At 40.9% G+C, this 27,081-nt stretch overlaps 1 protein-coding gene across 1 annotated transcript in view; it reads left to right on the forward strand.

The window, feature by feature from the left end:
* The window catches only part of LOC121284344, a 38,281-nt gene that overhangs the window by 2,322 nt on the left and 8,878 nt on the right, over positions 1 to 27,081 (forward strand). Inside the window, exons 2-6 of the mRNA XM_041199755.1 lie at positions 8,703 to 9,074; positions 16,451 to 16,726; positions 20,138 to 20,587; positions 21,861 to 21,891; positions 23,454 to 23,500. Coding sequence (XP_041055689.1) covers positions 8,703 to 9,074; positions 16,451 to 16,726; positions 20,138 to 20,587; positions 21,861 to 21,891; positions 23,454 to 23,500 — 1,176 coding nt within the window. The remainder of the gene's footprint in view (positions 1 to 8,702; positions 9,075 to 16,450; positions 16,727 to 20,137; positions 20,588 to 21,860; positions 21,892 to 23,453; positions 23,501 to 27,081) is intronic.

A 27,081-nucleotide genomic window follows, 5' to 3' on the forward strand; every position in this document is an offset into this window, starting at 1 on the left:
TTCAACATTGCCAGTCCTCAAAGAAAATTATGTTTCCTGCTGTGTTTGGAACTTATATTTATAATAAATGTCGCACATTTTGTTGTCAAAATTAGACTTTTTTATTTATTCTGAAGGTAGGGCTGAGCACATTAATACAGTATTGGAGAAGGAACTAACCGACCTGTGAATGCCTGACCCTGATTGCCTGTTGATTGTAAAAGTATTTTCAATAGAAAATTTTGAAATTACACTGTGTGAATATTGAACCTTGTGTAAATGTGTGTGTAATTCCCCTTGTCTGTTATTTTGAAAAGATTAATGTATCTTTGAGAATGGCAGACAATGGAATTAGAAATCAACTTTGGAAGTAACTTTTTTTCAAAATCTAATTTTGTCTGATGTTACATTTCTTTACAGTGAGCAACTAAAATACCCGAGAAAGCTTTGTAAAGGGTTTTGCATAACATTTAGTTTCCAACTCAGTCAATCCCTGATGGATAAATTTAATTTACAAGGTCAATGGCAACATCAATATTCAACAACTCAAATCATTCTTGGGTGGGGGAAGTTAAGTCGGGTTTCTTGGAAGTGAAACCAGTTTCTGGATGACATCTCATAGACTTGGTAATCAAATATGTGAGCCAGTTGGGCTTGCAGTATTCCAGGCATATTGATGACTAATGAGCTAGCCTGTGTCATTGAACATAAAAAGCTTGGCTTGTCCACGGAAGCTGGAAATTTCTCATGTTTTGCTAAATTATCATGTAAACAAAAAGCGCAGGGTAACAGTGGCTGCATAGGCAGGGCAATGTTTGCTTATGGTCTATGCAGTTTTATCTGAATAAAGATAATGTCATCTAGAAACTAGTTTCACTTCAAAGAACGCCAGTTTCACTTCCCCTACCTGAGAGTTGAATTGTTAAACATTGATTTCTGCTTTTCCTGACATATATTAATGACCTAGACCTGGGTGTATATGGCATAAGTTCAAAATTTGCAGAAGACACAAAACTTGGAAGTATTGTGAACAGTGAGGAGGATGGTGATAGACTTCAAGAGGACAATAAACAGGCTGGTAGAATGGGAAGACACACATGGCAAATTAAAATTAAGGCAGGGATATGTGAAGCGGCATATTTTGGTAGGCAGAATGAGGAAAGGCAATATAAGATAATGAGGAACAGAGGATGTGGGAGCATATGTGCACAAAACATTGATGGGGGCGGGACAGGTTGAGAAAGTGGCTAATAAGGCATACAAGATCTTGGGCTTTCTAAATAGAGGCATAAAGTACAGAAGCAAGAAGTTATGATGAACCTTCTATAAAACAGTGATCTGGACTCAACAGAATTGTGTCCAATCTTACTGCACTTGAGGAAGGATATGAAGGCTTTAGGCAAAGTGTGGAAAAGAGTTATGAGTATGGTTCCAATGATGATGGACTTCAGTTAGGTGGATAGGTTGTTCTCCTTAGAGAAGAGAAGGTTGACTGGAGATTTGATAGAAGTGTGTGAAATCAGGAGGGGTCTAGATAGAGTTGATATGGAGAAGGTGTTCCCATTGCCTCAATTGGCAAGAACTAGAGGACAGTGATTTAAAGTGATTGCCAAAACAACTAATGGCGAAATGCAGAAAAATCTTCTAACACAGTGAATGGTTAGGATCTGAAATGCACAGCCTGAGAGTGTGGTGGAGGCAGATACAGTTAGGACTTTCAAAAGGGATTTGGATAAGTACCTGAAGAGAGACAAAGTCCAGAGCTATGTGGAAAATGTTGGGCACGGGTACAAGCTGAGTTTCTCTTGCAGGAACAGGCAGAAACATGATGGGCTGAATGGCCTCCTTCTGTGCCATAACAATTCTATGAAACCCAGCAGTAGATTAATTAATCATAGGATCATGCCAACCTGTATCTAAACTCTAGATTTAGGTTTCTGTGTTATCTTGATGGGAGGAGAGTATGTCATCTCTATCAGTTAAACAAAATCTATTGGCATAAATTTCTCAGTAGCTTGTTTTGGAGGCTATTAATGTTTAGCATCTGGCTGACTGAAAAAAAAACAAATTCAACTTGCATTTCTTTTGTTGTCTTTTTCTTTCCCTCTAATTTTCTCCTGCTTCCCTTGATGGCGCTGATTTATGCGAGGGTACAGTTTCATAAGTGTCAGTTATCCTCTGTTGAAGTATGAGTGGCATGAAACAGGTAAGAAGGTTCCCATACTTACCTGAATGTGGTGATGGGAAGAGTAGGAGTTCTTTCTGACCCTACATTAAAGGAGACGGGTGACTCCAATGCCCCACTTCGTGATGTTCTCCCAGCCCAGTAACCAAAAATAAGCATGCCCAAATTTCTAGACCATGATTCATTTTTTATTCTTCCTGAGGATGTGAGCATCACTGGTAAGGCCAGCATTTGTTGCTTATCCCTAACTACCCTTGAGAAGGTGGAGGTGAGCCATATTTGAAGTACTATGGCCCATCTATCAATAGACTATTCAGCCATATAGAACATCAAAATTAGGACAAACTCTCTTGTCACCTGACCACCACACTCATCTACTTTCCATGGGAGTCACTGGTACCAATCAAAAGCAGGATCAGCGGCTGATGTTTTCCCTTCACTGATTTACGGTCTATTAAGGCCATTGGTAACATACCAAGTATTATTCCAGTTAAGATCGGGATAGATTAGAGATAATCTATGGGATCTTTCCAGCTTTAGAAGTTAAAATGAATCCTGTTATATTATAATCTTGGATTTGGTTGAACATATTGTTACAGGAAGTGTGCACTGTAAGTTGCTTAATAATTAGCACATGATGACACAGTGTGTGGTTGGAATGTAGAACTCACTATCACATGAGGTAGTTGAGGAGATGAGCATAGATGCTTTTAAGGGGAAGTTTGATAAACACACGAGAGAGAAAGGAACAGAAAGTTATGTGGATAATGATTAGACGAAGAGTGCTGGAAGGAGGAGCATAAACATAACGTGGACCAGTTGAGCAGAATAGCCTGTTTCTGTACTGTACATTCTATGTATTGTGGTAACATTGCACCATGAACTGCTGCACTGTCACCAACATGAAAAGAAAAGCATCGATCAAATCCATTAGATTAGTCACGACGATCCATTGCAGAATCGTATCTCCGAATAGGTACATTTAAAACAGTGTGGGCTGCTGAAGAGTTATTAATAAACAGTCATTCATTGGCTGCTCATGGATCCTTGCTTTATGCAAACTGGTTGCTGTATTTGACTATAAATGTGAAAGCCATTTTGTAATCAAAAGTTATTTCTTTTTTCATCGATTCCTTCATGTGGATCAGAAGATAGTGGGTTCAAGCTTCATTTCAGGACTTAGGCACACAACTGACATCAGTGAGCAGTATTGAGAGGGTATTTTTGGTGAGTTATTAAAGCGAAGCCCAGTTTGGCCTTGCAGTAGATGTAAAAGATCCCATGGCACTCTTCAAAGATCCTCATGGGGATTCTCTCAAGTCCGGGTCAATGTTTGTCGCTCAACCAACATCACCTTAAAAAAACTGATAATTTATTGCATTGCTTTTTGTGGGACTTGCTGCGTGCAAATTGGCGCCATGTTGCAATAGTGACTAAACTTCAAAAAATACTTCATTGGCTGTGAAGTATTTTGGGATGTAACGAGGTCATAAGAGATGGTTTAAAATTGATTTTTTTTTCTTTCTTACATACTGCAGTCTTCTATACTAATGCAATAAAGGAGAATGGAATTGACAAATTTATTTTCTTTTTATAGAGACCAAATATATATTATTGAGTCATCTAAAGGTGTGGAATAATTGGTCTTTCCTTTCTCAAGCTTTCAAAAGCAGAGTGTTCTTTAAATTTACTTTCAGTAATTGGCCCTAGCTATCTCCTTATGTAGCTCAGTGTCAAATTTTGTTTGATGACATAAGAACATAAGAAATAGGAGCAGGTGTAGACCATATAGCCCGCTCCAACATTTAATAAGACTATGGCTGATCCTCAATCTCAACTTAATTTCCTGTCCGATTGCCATATCCCTTAGATCCTTTAGAAACTGCAAATCTATCAATCTTAGGCTTGTATATACCCAATAACTGAGCATTCACAGTCCTCCAAGGTAGAGAATCACACTCTTTTGAAGCACCTTGGGGTGCTATGTAAATGCAAATTGTTGTTGTTGCCATGTGTCTTGTGGATTCAGCGAGGGTGAAATTCTACTCTTGCACAATAGTGGTAGTAGATTCTCTGCCCTTTATACACGTAGCCCAATTTTCATTTTGAATGACATTAGTCGAAAGGTAAATCAGACAGGGTGCATAACTGGTGGCTGATTTTCTAGCACCCATTTCTTATCCCTGAAAAAGTTAAATATCTATATTTACCAAATCAATGTTCAGAAGAAAAACAATAGATTAACATTTGGGTGGGGCCTTTTCTTAACAAGCAGAGCTGACACTAAATGTTAAACTTAGCTAACATTTTTCAGAAGCCGACTGACTTGCTGTTCATTTTGATGTTACTTTGATTTCTAACATTCATTACTCTCCTATTTTCTCTGTTGTATGATCACTAACTGTATTGCAGTTATTTTTAAAGCTTGAATTTCTCCAAACATTTTATCATATAACTGTGTTATAATTCGTGAGACATTTCTAGGATCCTCTGACTTATGACTGACAAAATACAAAAGAAATTTGAACGGAGCAAAATGACAGTGATCTGAATCACTGAAAGGTCATTCAAATAATTTGGACCTTTAAGCAGTATGAGCAGCAATTGATTTGCAAAGACAGTTTGCATTCTTATGTAAAACGAACAATTGCCTCAGAAGACCAGGAAGCCATAGACCACAATGTTTGAAGCAAACAATTCAACAAGTTGTATTTTTATTGCACCAATAATGTAATGTCTTGTGACACTTCATAGGAAAGTTATCAGACCAAATTCGACATTACGCCACATAAGGCGAAACGAGACAGGCAGGGAGGTTTAGGGTGGAAAATTCTCAAGCTTGGTTCCTCGGAGCTGAAGTCACATTTGTCAATTCAGTTTTATTAAAGCAATACATCAGCATGCTACTGAGGCTGGAAAATTGCAAGTTTGATTTAGGTCAATTTTGAACTCATTAATTTCATCTAGGGCACTACTTTGTTTTTAGGATCCCTAGGTTGGAAAAATAAAAAGCCAAAAAGAATTCCCACTCCCAGCTCCTAAGTAATAATCTTTGCATAAAAGCAAAACACTACCATTAACACTCTTGTCATCTTGCGTCCATGACATCTTTGTCAATCTCTCCTGAGCTCCCCCCACCTATCCCTGCCCTTCTATTTTGCTCCAGCCCCTCTCTACTTTAGCTCTGAAGAAGTCACATGGACTCGAAATGTTAACTCTGTTTCTCTCTCCACAGATGCTTCTGGACCTGCTTGAGTTTCCCAGCATTTTCTGTTTTTATAATAACCTATTTATGTTTGTGAAGATTGGTTAGTGATGGCACCAGACTTGGCTGTGATGCCCTGCATGGTTAAAAAGGCAGCCTACGCTCTCTAACTCAGTACATGCAGAAGAATGGTCACTTGAGGTACTGGAAGGCAATTGGCAGCCATGGAGCTTTACTTTAGGTGTCAAGGAAGGGGGGAAACTGGCCAATCTAGTTGAGTCTAGGAGTCATACCTAGCAGAAAGGAAGATGGTTGTGGTTGCTGGAGGTCAATCATCTCACTCCCAGGACACAACTGCAGGAGTTCCTCAGGAATGTGTCCTTGGCCCAACCATCTTCAGCTGCTTCATCAATGACCTTCCCTCCATCGTAAGATGAGAAGTATGTTTGCGACAATGTTCAGCACCATTCGAGACACCTCATACTGAAGCAGTCTGTGTCCATATGCAGCAACACCTGGATTCAGGCTTGGGCCGATAAGTGGCAAGTTATTCATGCCACAAAATTGCCAGGCAATGATCAACTCTAACAAGAGAGAACCCAACCATCTTCCCTTCACATTCAAGGGCATTACCATCACTGAATCCCCAACTATCAGCAGCCTGGGGGGGTTACCATTGATCAGAAACTGAACTAGACCAGCCATATAAACACTGTGGCTACAAGACCAGGTCAGAAGCAGGGGATTCTGTGGTGAGTAACTCACCTGTTGACTCCTGTCTGCCATCTATAAGGCGCAAGTCAGGAGGGTGATGGAGTACTCTCCACTTATGTGGATGACTGCAGCTCCAGCAGCAATCACGAAGCTCGACAACACCCAGGACAACGCAGCCTGCTTGATTGGTACCCTGTCCACCACCTTGAACATTCACTCCCTTCACTACCAACACACAGTGGCAGCAGTGTGCACAATCTACAAGATGCACTTTGTGCAATTCACCAAGGCACCATCCAAACCTGCAACCTCTACCATCAAGAAAGATAAGGGCAGCAGATGCAAGGGAACATCACCATCTGTAAGTTCCTCTCCAAGCCACACCATCCTGCCTTGGAACTATATTGCCATTCCTTCGTTGTCACTCGGTCAAGATCCTGGAACTCCCTCCACACAGCACTGTGGGTGTAGCTACACCACCCGGACTACAGCTGTTGAAGGCGGCAGCTCACCACCACCTTCTCAAGGGCAATTAGGGATGGGCAGTAAATGCGGAATTAGCCAGTAATACCCACATCCCATGAATGAATAAAAAATAATTAATAAAATCAAAATGAACACAAAAAAGAAAATATCATTGTATTTTCAGCTATTTGATTTGTGAACGTAAAATTTGCTAATGTGAAGGTGTAACTACTATTGTATTGCATATGCGACAGCCAATTTGCGCACAGCAAGCTCCCACAAACAACAATATGATAACGATCAGGTGATCTGTTTTTTATGTTGGGTGAGGGATAAATGTTGGCCGGGACACTGGTGATAACTGTCCTGCCCTTCTTTAAAATAGTGCCATGGGATCTTTTACATCTACCTGAGAGGTGGACAGGGCATTGGTTTAATGTGCCATCCAACAATGTAGCAGTCAGCCTTGATTTTTTGGGCTCAAGTCCTGAACTGGGACTTGTACCATTAACCTTCTGGACTCAGAGGCAAGGGTACTACCATCTCAGCCATTGCAGACACTTATTATATAAAAAAGTAAACATACAGCTTTTCATCAGAATTCAATTTATTAATATACAACTCATATTATACCATAGGAACTCAGTTACATTGTTCAGTGTTTCAATGCATTTGCAGTATATGTAACGAGCGAAAGTCTTAAGTAAACTTATTTGTAGTTACAATTGGATACAAGTTCTTCTGTGTTGTGTAACAAAATTGTAAAGCTGTATAGAAAGAAAGATTAGGACAGAAATCTTCCCCCAGTGTTGGTATTGTTATTTGTATTCCAGGAAATACTAATATTCAGCAATAGAGGACAAGAGTCAACAACTGGAGATGAAACAAGCTGAACGTCAGCTCATAAACAGACTTCAGAAACACAGAAATAGAGCTTTTAGAATTTATTAATTACTTCCCTTTAAAGCTTCTTTTTGTCGTGCTGTTTTCAAATCTACTTATTTGTAAAGACTGTTCAAATAAATTCTGAATAAATAATTATCAAATAACTTTAATCTAGTCTTATACACACTTTATTCAGCAAGTTGCTTGTTTGTGGCCAGAGCCTATCCCAAAACTGTCTTCACCTGTAGTCCCAACATATGCAGATCCTAACTAAGGTCACTGAATAGAAAATGGAATGGGGATACTGGTCCATTTTCTCCAATCCTAGATGCAGATCCTAAAGCTAACTGTACTGCCCCCTGCTGTCTCTGTAGAAAGAACCTAACCTAACAAAATCTCTCGATTGGACTGCCCTTGCATGGTTCCATTTCTACTTATGCGAAGCTGCCAGTGCATCTCCGGAGAATCTTCTCTTCACTTGTCCCTGCACACTTTGGGATTCCCCTTCTAAACTTTTCTGCACCTTTCTCCACCTTCATAAATCTCTTCAAAACCCATCATCTCAACCTAGCTTTTGGTCCGTCTTCCCAATCTCTCCCTTCTTCGGTAGGTGTCCATTTTCTTTATGCCTACTTGAAGTGCTGAGGGATGATTTTCATGTTAAAGATGCTACATAAATGCAAACTTGTTGTTAACACAGAATCTGAGGCTAATCATTGGAGATCTGTTGTGGGAAGACATACAATTTCCAAAATGATAAGTTTGTTATCAGTATTGTAAATGTTATAGTTCTGACTAGTTCCGCACAAGCCTTAGAGAGAAGGAAAGTTACAAATTCAATCCCTGGTTGGTATTAATCTCATTGGATTACATTTATTCAGTATTGTGTTTTTCTTATGCCTCAAACTTCACACAGTTCCTCCACCCTGAATCCCTGCTATATTGATATCCCTGCTATAATGTCTAATTTCACAGTCCCTTACATTGACTTGTTCTTTGCACTCAAAATTGTAAGGCACCTTCCCTCCCCGAGTTCACTTCATTCTACATTCTTCAGATCTTTTGAACCTAAGATTTGATATAATTGATCGCCACTTTATCTCCTCTTCTACTTTTTTCAATGTTGGTGGTATCCTACACTGTGAACCTTAGCTATTCATATAGATTTGTCAACAAAAAGAAAATTTCAATGGTTAATGGTAATTAATGATTTTTTAAGTATGATTGATACTGAAATTATGGCACCATAATCTTGTGTTACTATTTTAGCTCTGCTTGCCTACATTGAACTGGCTGTTGGAGCTGAAGAAGAGGTATCGGTGACCATTGGAAATATTGCTCCACTTAGCTGCTTCCTCTCAGGACAACTTCCATATGACCGCCCTGTGAGCTGGTACTGGACACCACTATATCCAGAATGCAGTGGATCCAATGGCGGCAAGGTTCTGGATATTTATCCTGATGGCCGAGCAGTATTTGAAGAAGAGTTCAAAGGCCGAGTGCTTGTATACCGATCAAAAGTAAAGAAGGGTGATTATTCGATCACGCTAAGGGGAGTAAAGATACCTGATTCAGGAGAGTTCATCTGCACCCATGACGATCTTTCTGAAGAGAAGAAAGTGAGGCTAATCGTGAAAACAGGTGTGTGAGAGTAAATAACAAGCTGAGCAGTTTTTCACATATATGAATTAAGTTGTTTTCCAATTTTCTCAGCTCTTCTGCAGGCAACGATTCTAGCCAGAGTACATTCCCACGGATGCCAACAACCTCCAAAATCTGGCCCACATGGCCGTTCTTTATGTGTGAGTCGAGGCACTTTAATCTAACTGGTTGAGTCACAATTGTTAAGCTTGTATCTACATGGAAAGGGGTGACCCCCAGGGTGCTATAGGATTCGAGGCTGGGGTTATTTGTTGCTTCAAGTGTATGTTTTAGACTTAATGGAAGGGAAAATAGCTGATATAGCTGAGTTTGCTGCTGGTATAAAATTGGGTGGGTCATAAGTGGGGAACAAGCAGACCAGTAGCAGATAAATCCAAGCAAGTCAGTGGACTGAGCCAAAAAAGCAGTAGATGTTTTTTAAAGTAGAAAAGTGAAGTCATAAAATCAAGAGAGGAGAAAAACAACATGAAATACAGAATAAGTGAGGATAAAGGAGAGGGATCGGTTTTTATTTGGATAAAAACACACTTAAGTCATCAGTGCAGGGTGCAGATAGATGCTAAAACAGCTTGAAGGATAGAACACACGCCACATCAAAGGGCATATAGCTTCCAACAAAGCACTGATCTTGAGTACTGTGTACAGCTCTTGGCACCAAACAAAGAAGTGGGCCTTGGAAAAAGTGCAAAGCAGGGTAAAGAAATTGATAAATAAGATTGGGTACCTGAGCTAGAGGGAAAGACAAAAAGGTACCAGGTAAGCCTAGGTTGGAGAAAATCCAGGTTAGCAATATCCTTAGTGAGTTATTTAACATCTTGGGGACCAGTGCAATAATGGAGACAGTATTTTCTTATTTTATATAATTCTATGAGAATATGATACACTTTATTGCAGGGTTGAATAGACTTCAATTGCAGTTCACGTTTTGATTTTACAGCAGTCACAATACATCTCAATAAAAAAAGTTGAAGGGCAGATGAAAATTCCACTGAAAGGACACAGATTGAACACAGAACAGAATTACTGCCATGTAAATAATGAAGATTCAGTAGCTTAAAGCAGAAAATGGAGGTGGTGTAGGGTACTAATGTACCAAGGTGGTTGAGATAATAGCATAAACCCCAGGTGTAAAACTCAGAAACATAAAAAAACAGGAGCAGGAGTAAGTCATTCAGCCCTTCGAGCCTGATCCACCATTCAATCTGATCATGGTTGATCCTATATCTCAACGCCTTACTCCCTCACTCTCCCCAAATCCCTTGACACCTTTAGAGTCCAAATCTATCAATTTCCTTGTTAAATATATTCAGTGACTTGGCCTCCACAAATTTCTATGGTAGAGAATTCCATAGGTTCACCACCCTCTGAGTGAAGAAATTTCTCCTCATCTCAGTCCTAAATGGCCTGCCCTGTATCTTGAGACTGTGACACCTTGTTCTAGACAACCCAGCAAGAGGAAACATCATCCCTGCATCCAGTCTGTCCATCCCTGCCAGAATTTTATATATTTCAATGCGACGTCCTCTCATTCTTTGAACTCCAGTGAGGACAGCCTAGTCGGCCCAATCTATCCTCATACGGCAATACTGCCATCCCAGGAATGAGTCTGGTGAACCTTCGCTGCACTCCCTCTATGGCAAGTATATTCTTTCGTAGGTAAGGAGACCAAGACTGCACACAATACTCCAGATATGGTCTCACCAAAGCCCTGTACAGCTGCAGTAAGACATCCTTGCTCCTGTATTCAAGTCCTCTTGCAATGAAGTCCAACATACTTCCTAACTACTTGCTGCAACTGCATGTTTGCTTTCAATGACTGATGTACAAGGGCACCCAGGTCCCTTTGTACATCAACATTTCCCAATCTATCACTATTTAAATAATACTCTGCCATTCAGTTTTTCCTACCAAAGTGGATAACTTCACACTTACCTACATTATACTGCACCTACCATGTATTTGCCCACTCACTCAACCTGTCTAGATCGCCTTGAAGCCTCTTAACACCCTCCTTATCACTCGCGTTCTCACCAAGTTTTGTGTCATCAGCAAACTTGGAAATATTACATTTGGTTCCCTCATCCAAATCATTGATATATATTGTGAATAGCTGGGGTCCAAGCATTGATCCCCACGGTACCCCACTAGTCACTGCCCGCCACTCCGAAAAAGACCCGTTTATTCCTACTGTTTCCTGTCTGCTAACCAATTCTCATTGCATGCCAATATATGACCCCCAATCCCATGTGCTTTAATTTTGCTGACTAATCTCTTAAGTGGGACTTTATCAAAAGATTCCTGAAAATCCAAATACACCACATCCACTGGTTCTTCCTTATCTATTCTGCTAGTTACATCCTCAAAAAACTCCAATAAGTTTACCAAACATGATTTCCTGTTCATAAATCCATGTTCACTTTGTCCAATCCAAGTGTCCTGTTATCACATTCTTTATAATAGACTCTGGCATTTTCCCTACTACTGATAGGCTAACCGGTCTGTCATTTGCTGTTTTCTCCCTCCCTCCTTTTTAGAGGGGTTGCATTTGCCACCCTCAATCTGCCTGGACTGTTCCAGAATCTACAGAATTTTGGAAGATGACAACCAATGCATCCACTATTTCCATGGCCACCTCCTTTAGTACCCTGGGGTGTAAATTATCAGGCCCTGGGGATTTATTGGCTTTCAATCCCATTAATTTCTCCAGCACTATTATTTTAGTAATACTAATTTTCTTCAATTCCTCCTTCTCACTAGACCCTTGGTTTCCTTGTATTTCTGGGAAGTTATTTGTATCTTCCTTTGTGAAGACAGAACTAAAGTAGTTGTAGAATTGCTCTGCCTTTTCCTTGCTCTCTATTATAAATTATCCCATTTCAGACTGTAAAGGACCTACATTTGTCTTCACTAATCTTTTTTTTACTTAAAGAAGCTTTTACAGTCTTCTTTTATGTTCCTTGTAAGTTTAATCTCATACTCTATTTTCCCCCTTTTAATCAATCTTTTGGTCCTCCTTTGCTGAATTCTAAACTGCTCCCAATCCTCAGGCTTACTACATTTTCTAGCAACTTTATATGAGTTCTCTTTGGATTTAATACTATCCTTAATTTTTTTTTGTTAGCCATGGTTGGGCAATTTTTCCTGTTGTGTTTTTGCGCCAGAAAGGAATGTATAACTGTTGCAATGCTTGTATTCGTTCCTTACATATTAGCTATTGCCTATCCACCTTTTAATGAAGTCCCTCAATCTATCTTAGCCAACTCACGCCTCATACTTTCATTTTTTTCCCCCCTGAGATTTACAACAATAGATTGAGAGTGGACTACTTCCCTTTCCATCCTAATGAAGAATTCTGTCACGTTACAGTCATTATTTCCTAAAGAACTCCACACAAGATTATTCATTAACCCCTTCTCATTGCACAATACCAAATCTAGGATAGCCTGTTCCCTAGTAGGTTCCTTGACATACTAGTCTAAAAAACCATCTCGTTCACACTCCAGGAATTCAACCGCCACAGTATTATTGCTAATCTGATTTGCCCTGTCTATATGTAGATTAAAGTCACCCATGGAAAAACAGTGGAAAACCAGTGGGAACCACTAAAAAGCGAGATCCACACTGTACAAAGTAGACATGTCCCGCACAAAAATAAGAGTGGTACTGCCAAATCTAGACCTCCCTGGTTTTCTAGAGGAATACAGGGGAAGATCAAACAGAAAAAGAAAGCGTATGATAGGCACAAAGAACTAAGTACTGCAGATAGCCTAGACGAATATAGGAAGTGCAGGGACTAAGTAAGAAAGGAAATAAGGAAATCAAAGAGAGGGCATGAAAAAAGATTAGCAAGTAAAGTTAAAGATAACCCAAAGATGTTTTACCAATACATTAATGCTAAAAGGTTAGTTGAGGAAAAAGTGGGACCTATCAGAGATGAAGATGGAAGCTTTTTGTGGATGCAGAGGCTGTGGGAAGGGTTTTGAATGAATATTTTGTCTCCGTGTTTACAAACGAAAGGAAAGATGTAGTCCAGGAGGAACCTTGCGAGATATTGGATGGAATAGTCATAAAGAGAGAGAAGTACTTGAAAGGTTGAAATCCTTGAAAGTTGAAAAGTCGCCAGGGCTAGATGGATTGTTTCTGAGGCTGCTGAAGGAAGTCAGGGAGGAGATAGCAGATGCTCTGAGGATGATTTTCCAATCTTCATTAGATACAGGGGAGGTAATGGAGAACTGGAGAAATGCAAAAGTAGTTCTATTGTTTAAAAAGGGATCAAAGGAAATGCCAAACAATTATAGGCCAGTTAGTCAGTGGTGAGCAAATTAGTAGAATCAATCCTGAGAGATAGGATTAACTGTCATGTGGAAAGGCATGGACTAGTCAGGGATGGTCAGCATGGATTTGTTAAAGGAAGGTCTTGCCTCACAAATTTGATTGAATTCTTTGAGGAAGTGACAAGAAGGGTTGATGAAGGTAGTGCAGTGGATGTTGTGTACATGGATTTTAGCAAGGCATTTAACAAGGTCCCATATGACAGATTGGTCAGGAAAGTAAAAGCCCATGGGATTCAGGATAATGTGGCAAACTGGATAAAAGGTTGGCTTTGTAACAGGAAACAAAGGGTAATGGTCGAAGGATGCCCTTGCGAATGGAAAGTTGTCTCAAGTGGTGTTCCACATGGCTCGGTGTTGGGACCCTTGCTGTTTGTGCTATATATTAATGATTTGGACGTGAACATGTGGGGCACGATTGGGTAATTTGCAGATGACACAAAGATTGGCTGAGTAGTGGATAGTGTAGAGGATAGCCATAATCTCCAAAACGATATAGATGGGTTGGTGGAGTGGGCGGTAAAGTGGCAGATGGATTTTAACATAGAGAAGTGTGAGGTCATACATTTAGGGAGGTCAAACAGTTACAGGGATTACAAAATAAATGGGAATATACTAAGAGGGGTAGATGAAGTGAGAGATCTTGGCGTACAAGTACACAAGTCCCTGAAGGCAGCAGTTCAAGTAGACAAGGTTGTAAAGAAGGCATATGGAATGCTCTCCTTCATTGGCAGTGGTATAGAATATAAAAGTAAGGATATAATGTTGGAATTGTATAAAACACTACTGAGGCCACAACTGGAGTATTATGTGCAGTTCTGGTCACCACATTACAGGAAGGACGTAATAGCTCTGGAGAGAGTGCAAAGGAGGTTTACAAGAATGTTGCCAGGGTTAGAAAAGCATAGCTACGAAGAGAGATTGGATAAGTTGGGGTTATTCTCCTTAGAACAAAGAAGGCTGAGAGGTGACTTGATTGAGGTGTACAAAATTATGAGGGGAATAGATAGAATGGACAGGATAAAATTGTTTCCCTTGATGGAGAATTCTAGAATCAGGGGACATAGATTCAAGATAAGTGGCAGAAGGTGTAGGAGGGACATGAGGAAGAACTTTTTTACGCAGAGAGTAATGGGTGTCCGGAATTCGCTGACCGAGTTGGTGTAGAGGCAGAAACTTTAAACTCTTTTAAAAAGTACCTGGATCTGCACCTAAAGTGCTGTGAGCTGCAGGGCTATGGGCCGGTGCAGGAAGGTGGGAATTAGAAAGGGCACCTGGGAGTCCTCGGGCTGGCATGGACAAGATGGGCCGAATGGCCTCCTTCTGTGCTATAACTTTTCTATGATTACTATAGCACCCTTGTTACATTTATCTCCAATTTTCTGTTTAATGCCATTCCCTAGCTTATCACTACTGTTTGGAGATCTATAGACAACTCCCATTAATGTTTTCCACCTCTTGTTGCTTCTTAACTCCACCCAGACTGATTCTACATCTAGATTTTCTGAGCCAATAGGCTCTCTCATTATCATAGGGATTTCATCCTTAACTAACAGCGCCACACCACCTCCTTTTACTTTTTGCCTGTCTATCCTAAATATCAAGTACCCTTGGATATTTAGTTCCCAGCCTTGATCACCCTGCACCCATGTCTCTGTAATCGCAATCATCTCGTATCCATTTACATCTATTTGAGCTGTTAATTCATCAATCTTATTGTGAATGCTGCATGTGTTCAGATACAGTGCCTTTAGACCTGTCTTTGTAACATTTTTACACATTTATTTTGTACTATGACCCTATCTGCTGCTAGCCCTTGTTTCCTCTGCTTTCCACTTTTCTTTCGTTCCTATCTTTGTTTCTCTCTCTTGCGTCTCCCCGCTCAAGTTCCCATCCTTCTGCCAATCTAGTTTAAATCCTCCCCCACAGTACTAGCAAAATTACTCTGTGAGGATATTAGTCCTGGTCCTGCTGGTGTGCAACCCGTCGAGCTTGTACAGGTTCCATCTTCACCAGAATTGGTCCCAAAGCCTCAGGAATCTAAATCCCTCCCTCAAACACCATCTCTCCAACCACGTGCTCATCTGGTCTATTCTCCTATTCCTGATCCTGCTAGCATATGGTACTGGGAGTAACCCTGAGGTTACTACCTTTGAGGTCCTCCTTGTTTCCTAGTTTATTTTCTAGTTCCCTATATTCAATTTCACGACCTCATCCCTCTTTTTAGCTATGTTGTTGGTACCGATATGGACCACGACCTGCGGCCGCTCACCCTCCCCCTTCAGAATGTCCTGCAGCCACTCAGTAACATCCTTGACCCTGGCACCAGGGAGGCAACATACCATGCTCATGTAAACTCATATAGCTTATGAACATTGCCCACCCCAGAATCACTGTGGGAGAAATTTAAACATAATCTTGCCTTTCGTGAGCTTGCTTGATTACAGGAGGTATTCGAAAGAGTAGTCCAAGAGTTTTCCGTGAAATTAACCAAAACTTTTTTTCTCTGCTTGCTGGTCTCCTCCAGGAATTATCATTATTGATTGTACAGGAGGGTGACGCACCAGGTTGTACGATTCAATGAATAGCTTGGCATCAATGGGCCTGCTGACCTTTTCCTACCTTTAATTTCATATGTTCATGTACCATTGTTCAAGCGTGAGCCTGGACAGAAAGTGCTGATGGTTATTTGTGGGGAAGATGCTGGCGTGGTAACAATGTCACTAGGGTAATAATCCAGGGGCCAAGGCGACTGCTTTGAGGACACAGGTTCAAATCCCACACCCAGAGGACTGTGCACTGTTTTGGTCTCCTTAATTAAAAACGGATATAGTTGCATTGGAGGCAGTCCACAGAAGGTTAATTAGGTTGAATTCAGTATAAGGAGCACTAATCTTGAATCTTAATTTAACTGGACTGCCTGTATATAGAAGTTGGTTGAAGTCTCCTAAAACATATATGTTATAGTTACTGTTGTTATCTTTTTACATATAACATAGAAGGACTTCTTTTCTTTTTTTCTAGGATGCTGGTCTAACCTCCACCTCACAGTGGACCCACCTATTGTGTCAGCTGGAGATAAAGTCACATTAACATGCACCTATTGTGGACCAAAAGTGTTGACACCCCGAATAAAATGGCAGTATGATGGATTGTCTATATCAGATACTGGGGTTGTGAGCATCACCAATGACGGACAGTCTCTTGTTATTTCACGAGTGGATCAGGAGCACCTAAAGAAGTATGGATGTAGTCTGGCCAGAAAAGAATCTGTAGTTTCTGAAATATGCCTGGATATAGGTAAATAAAAACCCCTTCCATTCAAGTAAGGGTATCCAAGAAATTACATAAATATTAACCTGTTTTAGGCTTGGAAGAACTAGAAAATGTGGTCACCCTTTCTACCAGTATACAGTATTGCATTCAAGCCACTTCCCTGAATCCCTACTGCACAAGGAAAGCTAGGATTATCCAATGAAAGGAGAGTTATTGGCACCCTAATGCCACCTTAAACCTCCGCAGCAATCATGTGCTATCTAAACCCAGCATCCAATGAATCCCCTGACCCAGCCTCCCCCATGTTTAACCCAAAATCCATGTCAAGATATAGTTTCAGTCCTGTTATCAGCTAAAAGTACTGAAACAATGTTGATCTCTTTGTATGCATCTACAAATATAATCTATAACATAATGTAACCTGAGTATTGCTGAAAAAATACATTTTGTCGACATCGCAAGAACACTAATGTCAGGGGAATCAACAACTTTACACAGTATGAGAAGAGAGTGCTGATTGGTTGACAACTGATCTCTGATTGGTAGAGGTATTTCCATGGAGAATGCACCAGTTAATGTTGACTGACAGTTAACTGCCAAGCATCATTTCACATTTAAACCAGGCAGCTGGGGTGTTATGATGTGGCAGATGATATGTGTCAGGTGGATCAAATCCACGAAGGAAACCTGACTGTGTGATCACAATGGTTTTGCAACCTGTTTTTTTATTTCAAGATGTGTGCCCTGAATTCATAAGTAGTAAGTCCATCAAGACTTCTTAGAAAACTAAATTAAACATTTATTAACAAAAGAAAAGAGTCCAAGCACATACAGAGGTCTACAAATTACTAGTTTAATAACTTCTAAAATCCCTAATTAATCTGGCTTCCAGTTACACCCCTGTTAAGTCAACAGTAGAAAAAAGATTTTAAATGGATCCAGGCAAGTCAACACAATACCCTGGATGGTACAATTCAAAGTGGCTTTTCCCAGCCTCAGTTTCTGTAGACAGCAGGCTTAATGCACAAATACTGGAGGCTTATAACACTTCTGTTAGATCTTACAATGCCTGACACATAGCCTCATTCTCCTTTATACATGTTTCTCTCTTTTAATGTAAATTCCATTGTTCCCACATGTCTTTGGAACTTTACCTTTCTCATAATATTAATCTTCCCATGGTGCTAAAATTGTCAGTAACCTTTGGGAAAAATAAACACACTGCTTAGCTTAGCTTCACTGGCTAGGTGTAACTATCCAAGCATCTCTTTGAAATTCAAACTGCCCTGATTTATCTAAAACATGAAAATTCCCCTCACCTTACATTCTAAGCCATGTTTATGTATTTGGCATTTTATACCTCGCTTCTTTTGATGAGTCAAAACCTCCAGATCAGCTGTCTCCAATTCAATTAAATAGCACAAATACATACACACACACTAACTATCCAAAATTCACTATTAACCTACTTTTACAATAAATCACAATAATATTGAGAATTATTATGCTTTCATGACAGGGATCAATGGATAATGATCATTAATGAGAATAATGATTGAGGCCAATTGTAGCTCCTCTAATCTGATTTCTAGCTAAGTTCAGTTAATTCAGCAGATGGGAGAACAAACCTGAGACTTTCCTGATTATAACAACAACTGATACTTATATAGTACCTTTAGCATATCATAAAACATCCCAAGCTGCTTTGGCTACTTAGCCCTTTAATGGAACAGCTGATCAGGGAAACGGTGGTGTCACGATAATGTTGCTGCACTAGTAAGGCAGAAGTGCAGGTTAATGCTCTGGGACATGTGATCAAATTCCACCATGGTAGTTGGTGGAATTTAAATTCAGTTAATAAATCTGGAATTGTAAAGTTAGTCTCAGTAATGGTGACCATGAAACTATCATTGATTGTGCAAAAAAATCATCTGGTTCACTCATGTTCTTTTGGGATCTGGACCCTGACTCTAGACCCACAGCAATGTGGTTGACTCCTAACTCTGAAATGGCCTAGCAAGCCACTCAGCTCAAGGGCAATTGGGGATTGGCAGCAAGTGCTGGCCTTGTCAGCAACACCCACATTCCATGAAAAAGTAAAGATAATAAAACTCTAAACTCAAATCGAAGTCAAGCATCTCTTGGTTCAGCATCCAATGGTCTGTCACAAAGTTGCCTCTTTTAATTTTTGCAATTACTTTTGATATTCCTTCAAGCAGCATCTTGACTTGGTTTGTATTAGGAATTGTGGTGAATTAGGAATTGTGGTGAAACTAGTCTGGAAAGTGCAGTGCCTAGGCTGGGATTTTCTATGCCCGCTGGCGTTGGGCGTGTTCGGTGGCATCAGCGGACAATATGGCACGATCGGTTTGGATGGCCAACCTCTTCTGTGCAGCATTGGCACTGACCACCGCTCTGCCGCTGGATTGGTAATGCCGTGCCTATCCTGCGGCCAGAGTGGGGGCAGAGGACATCATGGCGGGCCTCCACACCGTTCAAATGGCATTCCAGTGATGTGTCATTAAAGCTGGGGGCTGCAGTCTTTTTGCTCTTTGTTGACATCTTCCCTGCAGTAGTCATGGGCCGGAAGCATCGAGATGTGTGCGCACGGCTGGACAGTAAATATGGTGCCCGGCATGATGAAGCGACGAGGTGATGATGTGGTGTGTCAGCTTGGGCCTTTGGGGCTAGAGGTCCAGTCAGTTCAGGCCTTGGGCAGGGGTGGTGGGTGAGGTGAGGCTTTGGTGGGTTGAGGCGGCGGGGGTGGGGGGGGCGAGGTTGGGTTAGGCCTTGGCAGGGGAGGAGTTGGGCTGGGTCTTGTGGGTGGGAGGGGTGATGCTGGAATGGGTTGGGTCAGGTTGGTCTGTGCCTTGGCAGGGAGCAGTTCCGGTTGGGTCAGGCTGTGGGAAGTAGGGCGTGTCTGGTTGGGGCAGGGGATTGGGCAAGCTCAGGTTGGGCCTTGAGGGGGGTGTTGGGAGAAGACCCGCGGGGTGGTGTTGGGGAATCCCGTGAGCGGGTGGGTCTCAGGGAGGTGGGAAGTCTCCTGTGGGTGTGGGGAGAGTCAGTGTGGGTCAGCACAGTAGTTAGAATAGCTAATTCTTCTAACTTTTTCTGGATAACTATTGATGAAGGAGGGTGGGAGGTGGGCGGTGGTGTGGCTTCCCAGCGCATCTTTGGAGTACCCCCCAGATAAGATAGCCTGGAGCTCAGAAGTTACAGCCCATTAATTTTGTGTAAATTTTTGGGGTGATACCTAACGAGAGCTATATGATCATAGGTCACAAGTGGTCTAGCAATGTGAAAAATTTGATATGCTTTGGCCAAATTGTAATTTTTCCTGTCAACTCACACCAGTACATTCAGCAACCCAAATTACAGCACAGTTTTGTTCTGCTCTTGTTCAAAAAAAAAACTATTTCTTTTTCATTGTCGCAGAGCTTGATTTTCTTGATACCACAACATTTGCTGGAGATTACGACTACCCAGTGAGTACAACAATTCCCGTTATTACTTCTGAATCGACAACTTCATTGACCACCCAAGAAATCACCACACAAGTGATCACAACAGCTGCGACCACAAATACCTCACAGGTCATGTGGAACGATTTAGAATGGATGCAGGACACATCTCCTGAGACCGCGAGCCTGAGAACTGAAAATTACCCCACCACAATACGATCTACGGTAAAAATGGAGGAAACTTCTGATCCATGGAATGAAGATATGAATCAAGATCAGCTGGGATCAGCTGGAAAAGACTGTCCTGTTGTTGTAGCAAATGGTACAAGTCACCTTCCCATATATATGTGTATCATCCTCGGTGGCATTCTACTACTTCTAATCATCACATTCCTTATCAAGCGATTCAAAGGATACTGCAAATGTAAATATTTTCTTCTTTTTAAAATGAAGGATATAAATCTCCTCTCTGGTTTAGTGTAAATGCACTTGTTGGATGTTACTGAGGCATGCAGGTGCAAGGTGATCCTGCTGTCTGCTTAGCAAGTTGGTCTTAAGCAGGGCAGCAGTGGGGAGTTGCGATTGACTTGTGTATTTGTGGGGTGGGAGTTGGTGAAATCAATCATGATTCACACTCCTGATGGCTTTTTAGTGACTCCTGTTGGAAGGTGCACGTTTGGGTTGTGTGTGAAGACAGAAACAAGCTCCAAAGTTGAGCAGTTTGCCAACATTGACTGAGTGGGTGAATGGCCACTTGACAGCCTCTCTCTGAAACCATGCCGTAGCATGAGTCAGCAGCTTCACAAGAACTGTAACTAGTGGAATGTCACAGAGATCAGTGCTGGGGTCTCAACTATTTACCATCTATATTAATGCTTGGATGAAGGGACTGATTGTACTGTAACTAAATTTGCTCTAATACAAGGTTGGGAAGAAAGAGAGTTGTGGGAAGGATACAAAGAGACTGCAAAGTGATATAGATAGGTTAAGTGAGTAGGCAAAAAATACATACATATGAATTAGGAGCAGGGGTAGGCCTCTTGGCCCCTTCAGCCTGCTCTGCCATTTAGTAAGATCATGGCTGATCTGATTGTAACCTGAACTTCACATTCCCACCTATCCTGGTAACCTTTCATCCCCTTGCTTATCAAGAACCTATCTAGCTCTGCCTTAAAAATATTCAAAGGCTTCGCTTCCACCGCCTTTCGAGGAAGTTCCAAAGGCGCTCAACACTCAGAAAAAATTTCTCCTATTCTCTGTCTTAAATAGGCGACCCCTTATTTTTAAACAGTAGTCACTAGTTCTCCCGCAAGGGGAAACATTCTTACCACATCCAGCCTGTCAAGACCCCCCAGGACCCTATATGTTTCAATCGAGTCAGCTCTTACTCTTCCAAACTCCAGCGGATAAAATTTGCAGACGGAGTATAATGTGGGAAAATGTGTGGTTATCTACTTTGGTGGGAAGAATAGTCAAGCAGAATATTATTGAACTAGTGGTTTACAAGAAAAATTGTGAACATATGTCATTTTGCTGCTTTGTCTGGTGGCATAAAATGCTCATTGTAAATCAGAGCCACCTACGTGACACATTAAATCTGCTGTATGAATAAAGCGCTGAAGAGCACAAAATATAACATTGAAGAGAGGAGCAAAAATGCATTTAAAGATGTTTGACTCTTGTTCTTAATTTGACAGATGGAACCCATGATGTGGAACGCAATGCAAGGTATAAACCAATGTGAATTTCTCACATACCGATTTTATCACATTATACTTGTTCTCAAATCTTCAGTATTTCCAGATATGCCAGGCAGGATAAAATGTCAAGATTCAGGTTCATGAAGACCAAATTTAGGAAAATGTCAGGGAATATTTTCTCTCAAATAATTGACAGTTGGAACAGGTTGCCAGGAAGATTGGTGGAGGTGGAGGTCATTCATTCAAGGAACAGCCAGATGATGTAATGGGTTGGTATTCAATAGGTTACCAAATGAGTCTTCTTATCTGGACCTACCTGGTGAAAATATTGCTCATTTTAATACATATTTAAAAATTCAACTTGTTAAAGCTTGAGCCATATTTATATTAAAATAGCTTAGAATGATCAAGTTCCGCAAATGGAATTTTCAATCCAGGTCATAATACACTTTTAACTTTGACCCAAACACTTAAAATGGTTCATGAAGTTGGTTGATACATGCAACGGAAGGGTTTCCTCTAACCTAGGATCTTTTATTAAAATACATGGTGGACTTGTGACAAAAAAAGGAGAAATGATAGCATGGAGGTAGGTCTCTCTCTCTTACCTTTTTCCACCTATAACTTAGCACCTTTTAAGTGTGAAATCACCAGATAGCACCCCTCACATGAAGACTTGGATTGAACAGTTGGTGGCATATTCATCTACTACATAGCATGTTATCTAGGACATTAAACTGGTCAGCATATCTTATCCAGGCAGATCTCTATTATACTGCTTAATAAAGTCTTAGCATAACAGCTGCTGGAAGCCAGTGCCTATAGAACAGATTAATGAAACCCATGTCTTTACACATCCATAGTTCAGTGGCTGTCAGGTTCAGAGGGGCAAGCAGTTGCACCTGAAACTCCACACTTCCATTTCGGAAATGGAATTTGGTGTATATTTTCTGCGTGGCAGAATGATATTGTGAATTGTGCCATAAACTAGGCAGTAAAGACTGGAAAAGATTGGTCTGACTGCCTTATAAGGCGTGGAACCACTCTCCATGCCTTACAGTGCAAATTATGACAACAGGATGGGGACATTTGATGCCAGAGGCTCTCACCTCATTGGCGGAGCTGGGACCCAATGGACAGCAATACCTCGAAGTAAAGCATGCCAGTTTCCTCACTGGTCCAACCTATCGAGTCCAGGCTGGGGAAGTGGACTCCTCAATAATTTTGTTTCTTAAATTTTTGTAATTGATTAGCCTTTTGGCTCTCGGGGTCATGGCCAATAGCCTGGAACTGGAAGTGATGGCTGAGGTCTCTGACATCACAGGGCAGGCTGGTGTCAGAAATTTGCCTGAACTGAAGCTTGTGCCCATCTGCTCCATGCTAAATAAGTGCTTTCTCACTGACCCCACAAATTCAGCACTGGAGGGCATAATTTGAGTACATGCCAGAATTGGGTTCAAAGAATATCAGCCGGGATACCTATTACTAGTTAAATGTTAATGCAGGAGTTTGCATTCATATTTATTTTTGTGGTGATTAAATTTCCATAGAATTTGGCAAAATTCTCATTTCCAAAAATTATTATTGCAGTGATCCAAACAACCGTGATTCTTCAGGTTCAGAGGGAATGCCACCTGGTAAGGAAGAATAAAGCATTTATTATTTTTCTTTAGGATGCCTTGACTGTTCTATTCCTACCCTGGGTCTCCTTGCATGCTTTATCTCTGGTTAACATTGAGAAATTACCGCACCACAGGCTTACACCAATTTTACTTTGAAATCAGATGCTTTGGAGGTCTGTGAAGGCAATCCAATATGACTATCTTCAATCTTAAAACAAAAGAAATAAGAGTAGACCATATGCCCCCTTGAGTCTGCACCTCCATTCAATACCATCATGGCTGATTTTTCTACCTCAATTCCACTTTTCTGCCTGCTCCCCATATCCCATGATTCCCAAGATCAAAAATCTGTCTATCTCAGCCTTAAATACCCTCAGTGATGGAGCACCCACAACCCTCTGGCGAAGACATTTCCAAAGATTCACAACTCCGAGTGAAGGAATTTCACCTCATCTCAGTTCTAAATGGTTGACCTCTTATCCCAAGGCTTCCCCAGTATTCTAAATTCCCCAGCCAGTGGAAGCAACCTCTCAGTGTCCACCCCATCAAGCCTCTTCAAAATCTTGTTTGTTTCAATGAGCCCACCACTCATTTTGCTAAAATCCAGAGAATATAGTCCCTTTTTACATAGCCTCCCATCATGGAACAATTCTGTCATCCCAGGAACCAATCTACTAAGCCTTCATTGTACCACCTCCATCGCATGTTTGGAAGCCAAAACTGCACACAGTAGTCCAGGTATAGCCTCATTAAAACCCTACATAATTGTAGCAAGTCTTCCTTATTCTTGTACTGTACTTCAATCCCCTTGCGATAAGGCTAATATATTTGTCCTCCTAAATGCTTGCTGTACGTTCTGTGTTCCTTGTATGTATACATGCACATATGTCTGAACATCAAAGTTTAGAAATTTTGTGCTTTTAAAAATACTCTGCTTTACTATTCTTATGACCAAAGTGCATAACCTCACACTTACTCGCATTATGCTCCATCCACCTTGTAGCCCATTCACTTAATCTGTCCATATCTCTTTGCACCCTTTGTGTCCTTCTCACAGCTTACACTTCCACCTTAAGAAGTCATACAGACTCAAAATGTTAACTCTGTTTCTCTCCTCCACAGATGCTGCCAGACCCGCTGAGTTTTTTCAGCATTTTCTGTTTTTGATACATTTCCATCTAGCTTTGCCTAACAACAAACTTGGATTCCTTACTCAGTCTTTTCACCTAAGTCATTAATACAGATTGTAAATAGTTGTGCTCCCAGCACTGATCCTTGTGGCACTCCACTGGTTAGTGCCTGAAAACTTGAAAATACTGTTTATCCCTACTCTCTGCTTCCTGTCCATTAACCAACCTTCCATCTGTGCTAATTACCCCCAACTCTATGAACCCTTATTTTGCTTATTAACGTTTTGCGTGACACATTTTCAAATGCCTTTTGGAACTCCAAGTATATTACATCCATTAGCATCCCTTTATCTAGCCTACTAGTTACAGCCTCAAAAACTTTATTAATCATCAAACATGATTTTCCTTCTGTAAATCCATTTTAACTCTGTCTGATTGTAGTTTGAATTTCTAAGTGCATGGATACGACTTCTTTGGTAATAGATTCCAGCATTTTCCCTGATGACTGGCTTAGTTTCCTGTTTGCTCTTTTCCTCCTTCCTTGAATGGTGTATTACATTCACTAACTTTAAATTCACTGGGACAATTCTAGAGTCGAGGGAATTATCCACTATCTCCAGAAGATCCCTCTTTTATAACCCTAGGATGTAGGCCATCAGGTCCTGGGGATTATCTAGCCTTTAGTGCCTTAATCTGTCCAATGCGTTTTCTCTGCTGATATTAACTACTTTAATTCCCTCATTCTTATTTGCCCCTTGGACAACCTCCAGTTCTGATTTGTAATTTGTATCTTCCACTGAGAAGACATAAATAAAATACTTGTTCAACATCTATGACATTTCCTCATTCCCCATGATAAATTTTTCTGTTTCTGCCTCTAAGGGACCAACATTTACTTTAGCTACTCTCTTCCTTTTGTATAATTGTAACGGCTCTTAGATTTACTCTCGTTACATTCTCCCCCCACCCCTACTTTTTGGTTGTCCTTTGCTGGTTTTTACAACTCTCCCAACCTTTATTATTACTATTAATCTTTATTAATTTAGCCAACCAACCAGAGCTGGCTCTCCCTTCGTACTTATGAAATTGACTTTGCTTAAGTTTAAGATTCTTGTTTGGGACTGGAGTATGTAATTCACAAACTTACTATGGAATTCAATTGTATCGTGATCACTTTTTTTCCTAGAGGGTTCTTTGAGATTACTAATTAAAGATTCCTCATTATACAATATTAGTTCTAAAACAGCTTTATTCCTAATTGGTTCTGCAATGTATTGTTCCAAGAAACTGTTGCAAAGATATTCTACTAACTCAGCTTCCATAATATGAAAATATGAATCTGGAACAGGAGTAAGCCATTCAGGCACTTGAGACTGCTCCGCCATTCAATAAGATCATGGCTGATCTTTGCCAATTTGTTTTATCTAGCCTTTTTTTTCATTCGTGAAATGTAAGCATCACTAGCAATGTCAGCACTAGACATACCTAATTAGAAGGTAGTGTTGAGCTGCCTTCTTGAATCACTGCAATCCATTTGGTGTAGGTACACCCACAAGTATTGTTAGCAAGAGCATTCCAGGATTTTGATGTGACGACAGTGACGGAACAGCCAGCGATTTAGTTCCAAGTCAGGGGGCTGTGTAAGCTTGGAAAGGAACCAGCAGGTGCTGGTGTTCCAACGTGTCTGGTGCCCTTGTTCTACTAGATGATAGAGGGTGCTAGTTTAGAATGCGCAGTTGACGGAGGCTTGGTCGGTTGCTGCAACTTGTAAATGGTGTGCACTGCTGCTACTGTGCGCCAGTGCTGAAGGGGGGTATTTAAGGTGGTGAATGAGGTGCTGTGAAGAGGACTGCCCTTTTCTGGACGGTGTCAAGCTTCTTTAGGGTTGCTGCAGCTGCACTAATCTAGGCATGTGGAGAGAGTGGCATCACATTCTTGACTTGTGCCTTTTAAGTGTACAGGCTTTGAGGAGTCAGAATCCCTAGCCTCTGGCCTGCTCTTGTAAGTAACAGTATTTATAAGGCCTTATATTTATAAGTTTCTGGTCAATGGCGAGATTCTCTGTTGCTGGAGAGGTCTCTGCCTGTCACTTGCGGCATGGATGTATTTCAACACTTACCAGACCAAGCCTGATTATTGTCCAGGTCTTGCTACAGGCAGGCATCGACTGCCTTGGTATCTGTGGAGCTGGAAATGGGACTGAACACCCATCATCAGTGAACATCCTCACTTCTGATCTTATGCTGGAAGGAAGGTCACTGATGAAGCAGCTTAAGATGTTTGGGCCTTAGATATTACCAAGAGGAACTCCTGCAGCAATGTAGATCATGGAGATTAAAGTCTCGCATGATTAGTACATTATCTTTGTTATAAACTCCAATTGTTTCTTGCTTAATGCTCTGTCCCATTTGTTCTCCAATCTTCAGTGGTTAGAGCTGAAATTTGTTCAGAAGATTGGTGTAAAAA

This window comes from Carcharodon carcharias, chromosome 11, assembly GCF_017639515.1.
Source record: "Carcharodon carcharias isolate sCarCar2 chromosome 11, sCarCar2.pri, whole genome shotgun sequence".
NCBI lineage: Eukaryota > Metazoa > Chordata > Chondrichthyes > Lamniformes > Lamnidae > Carcharodon > Carcharodon carcharias.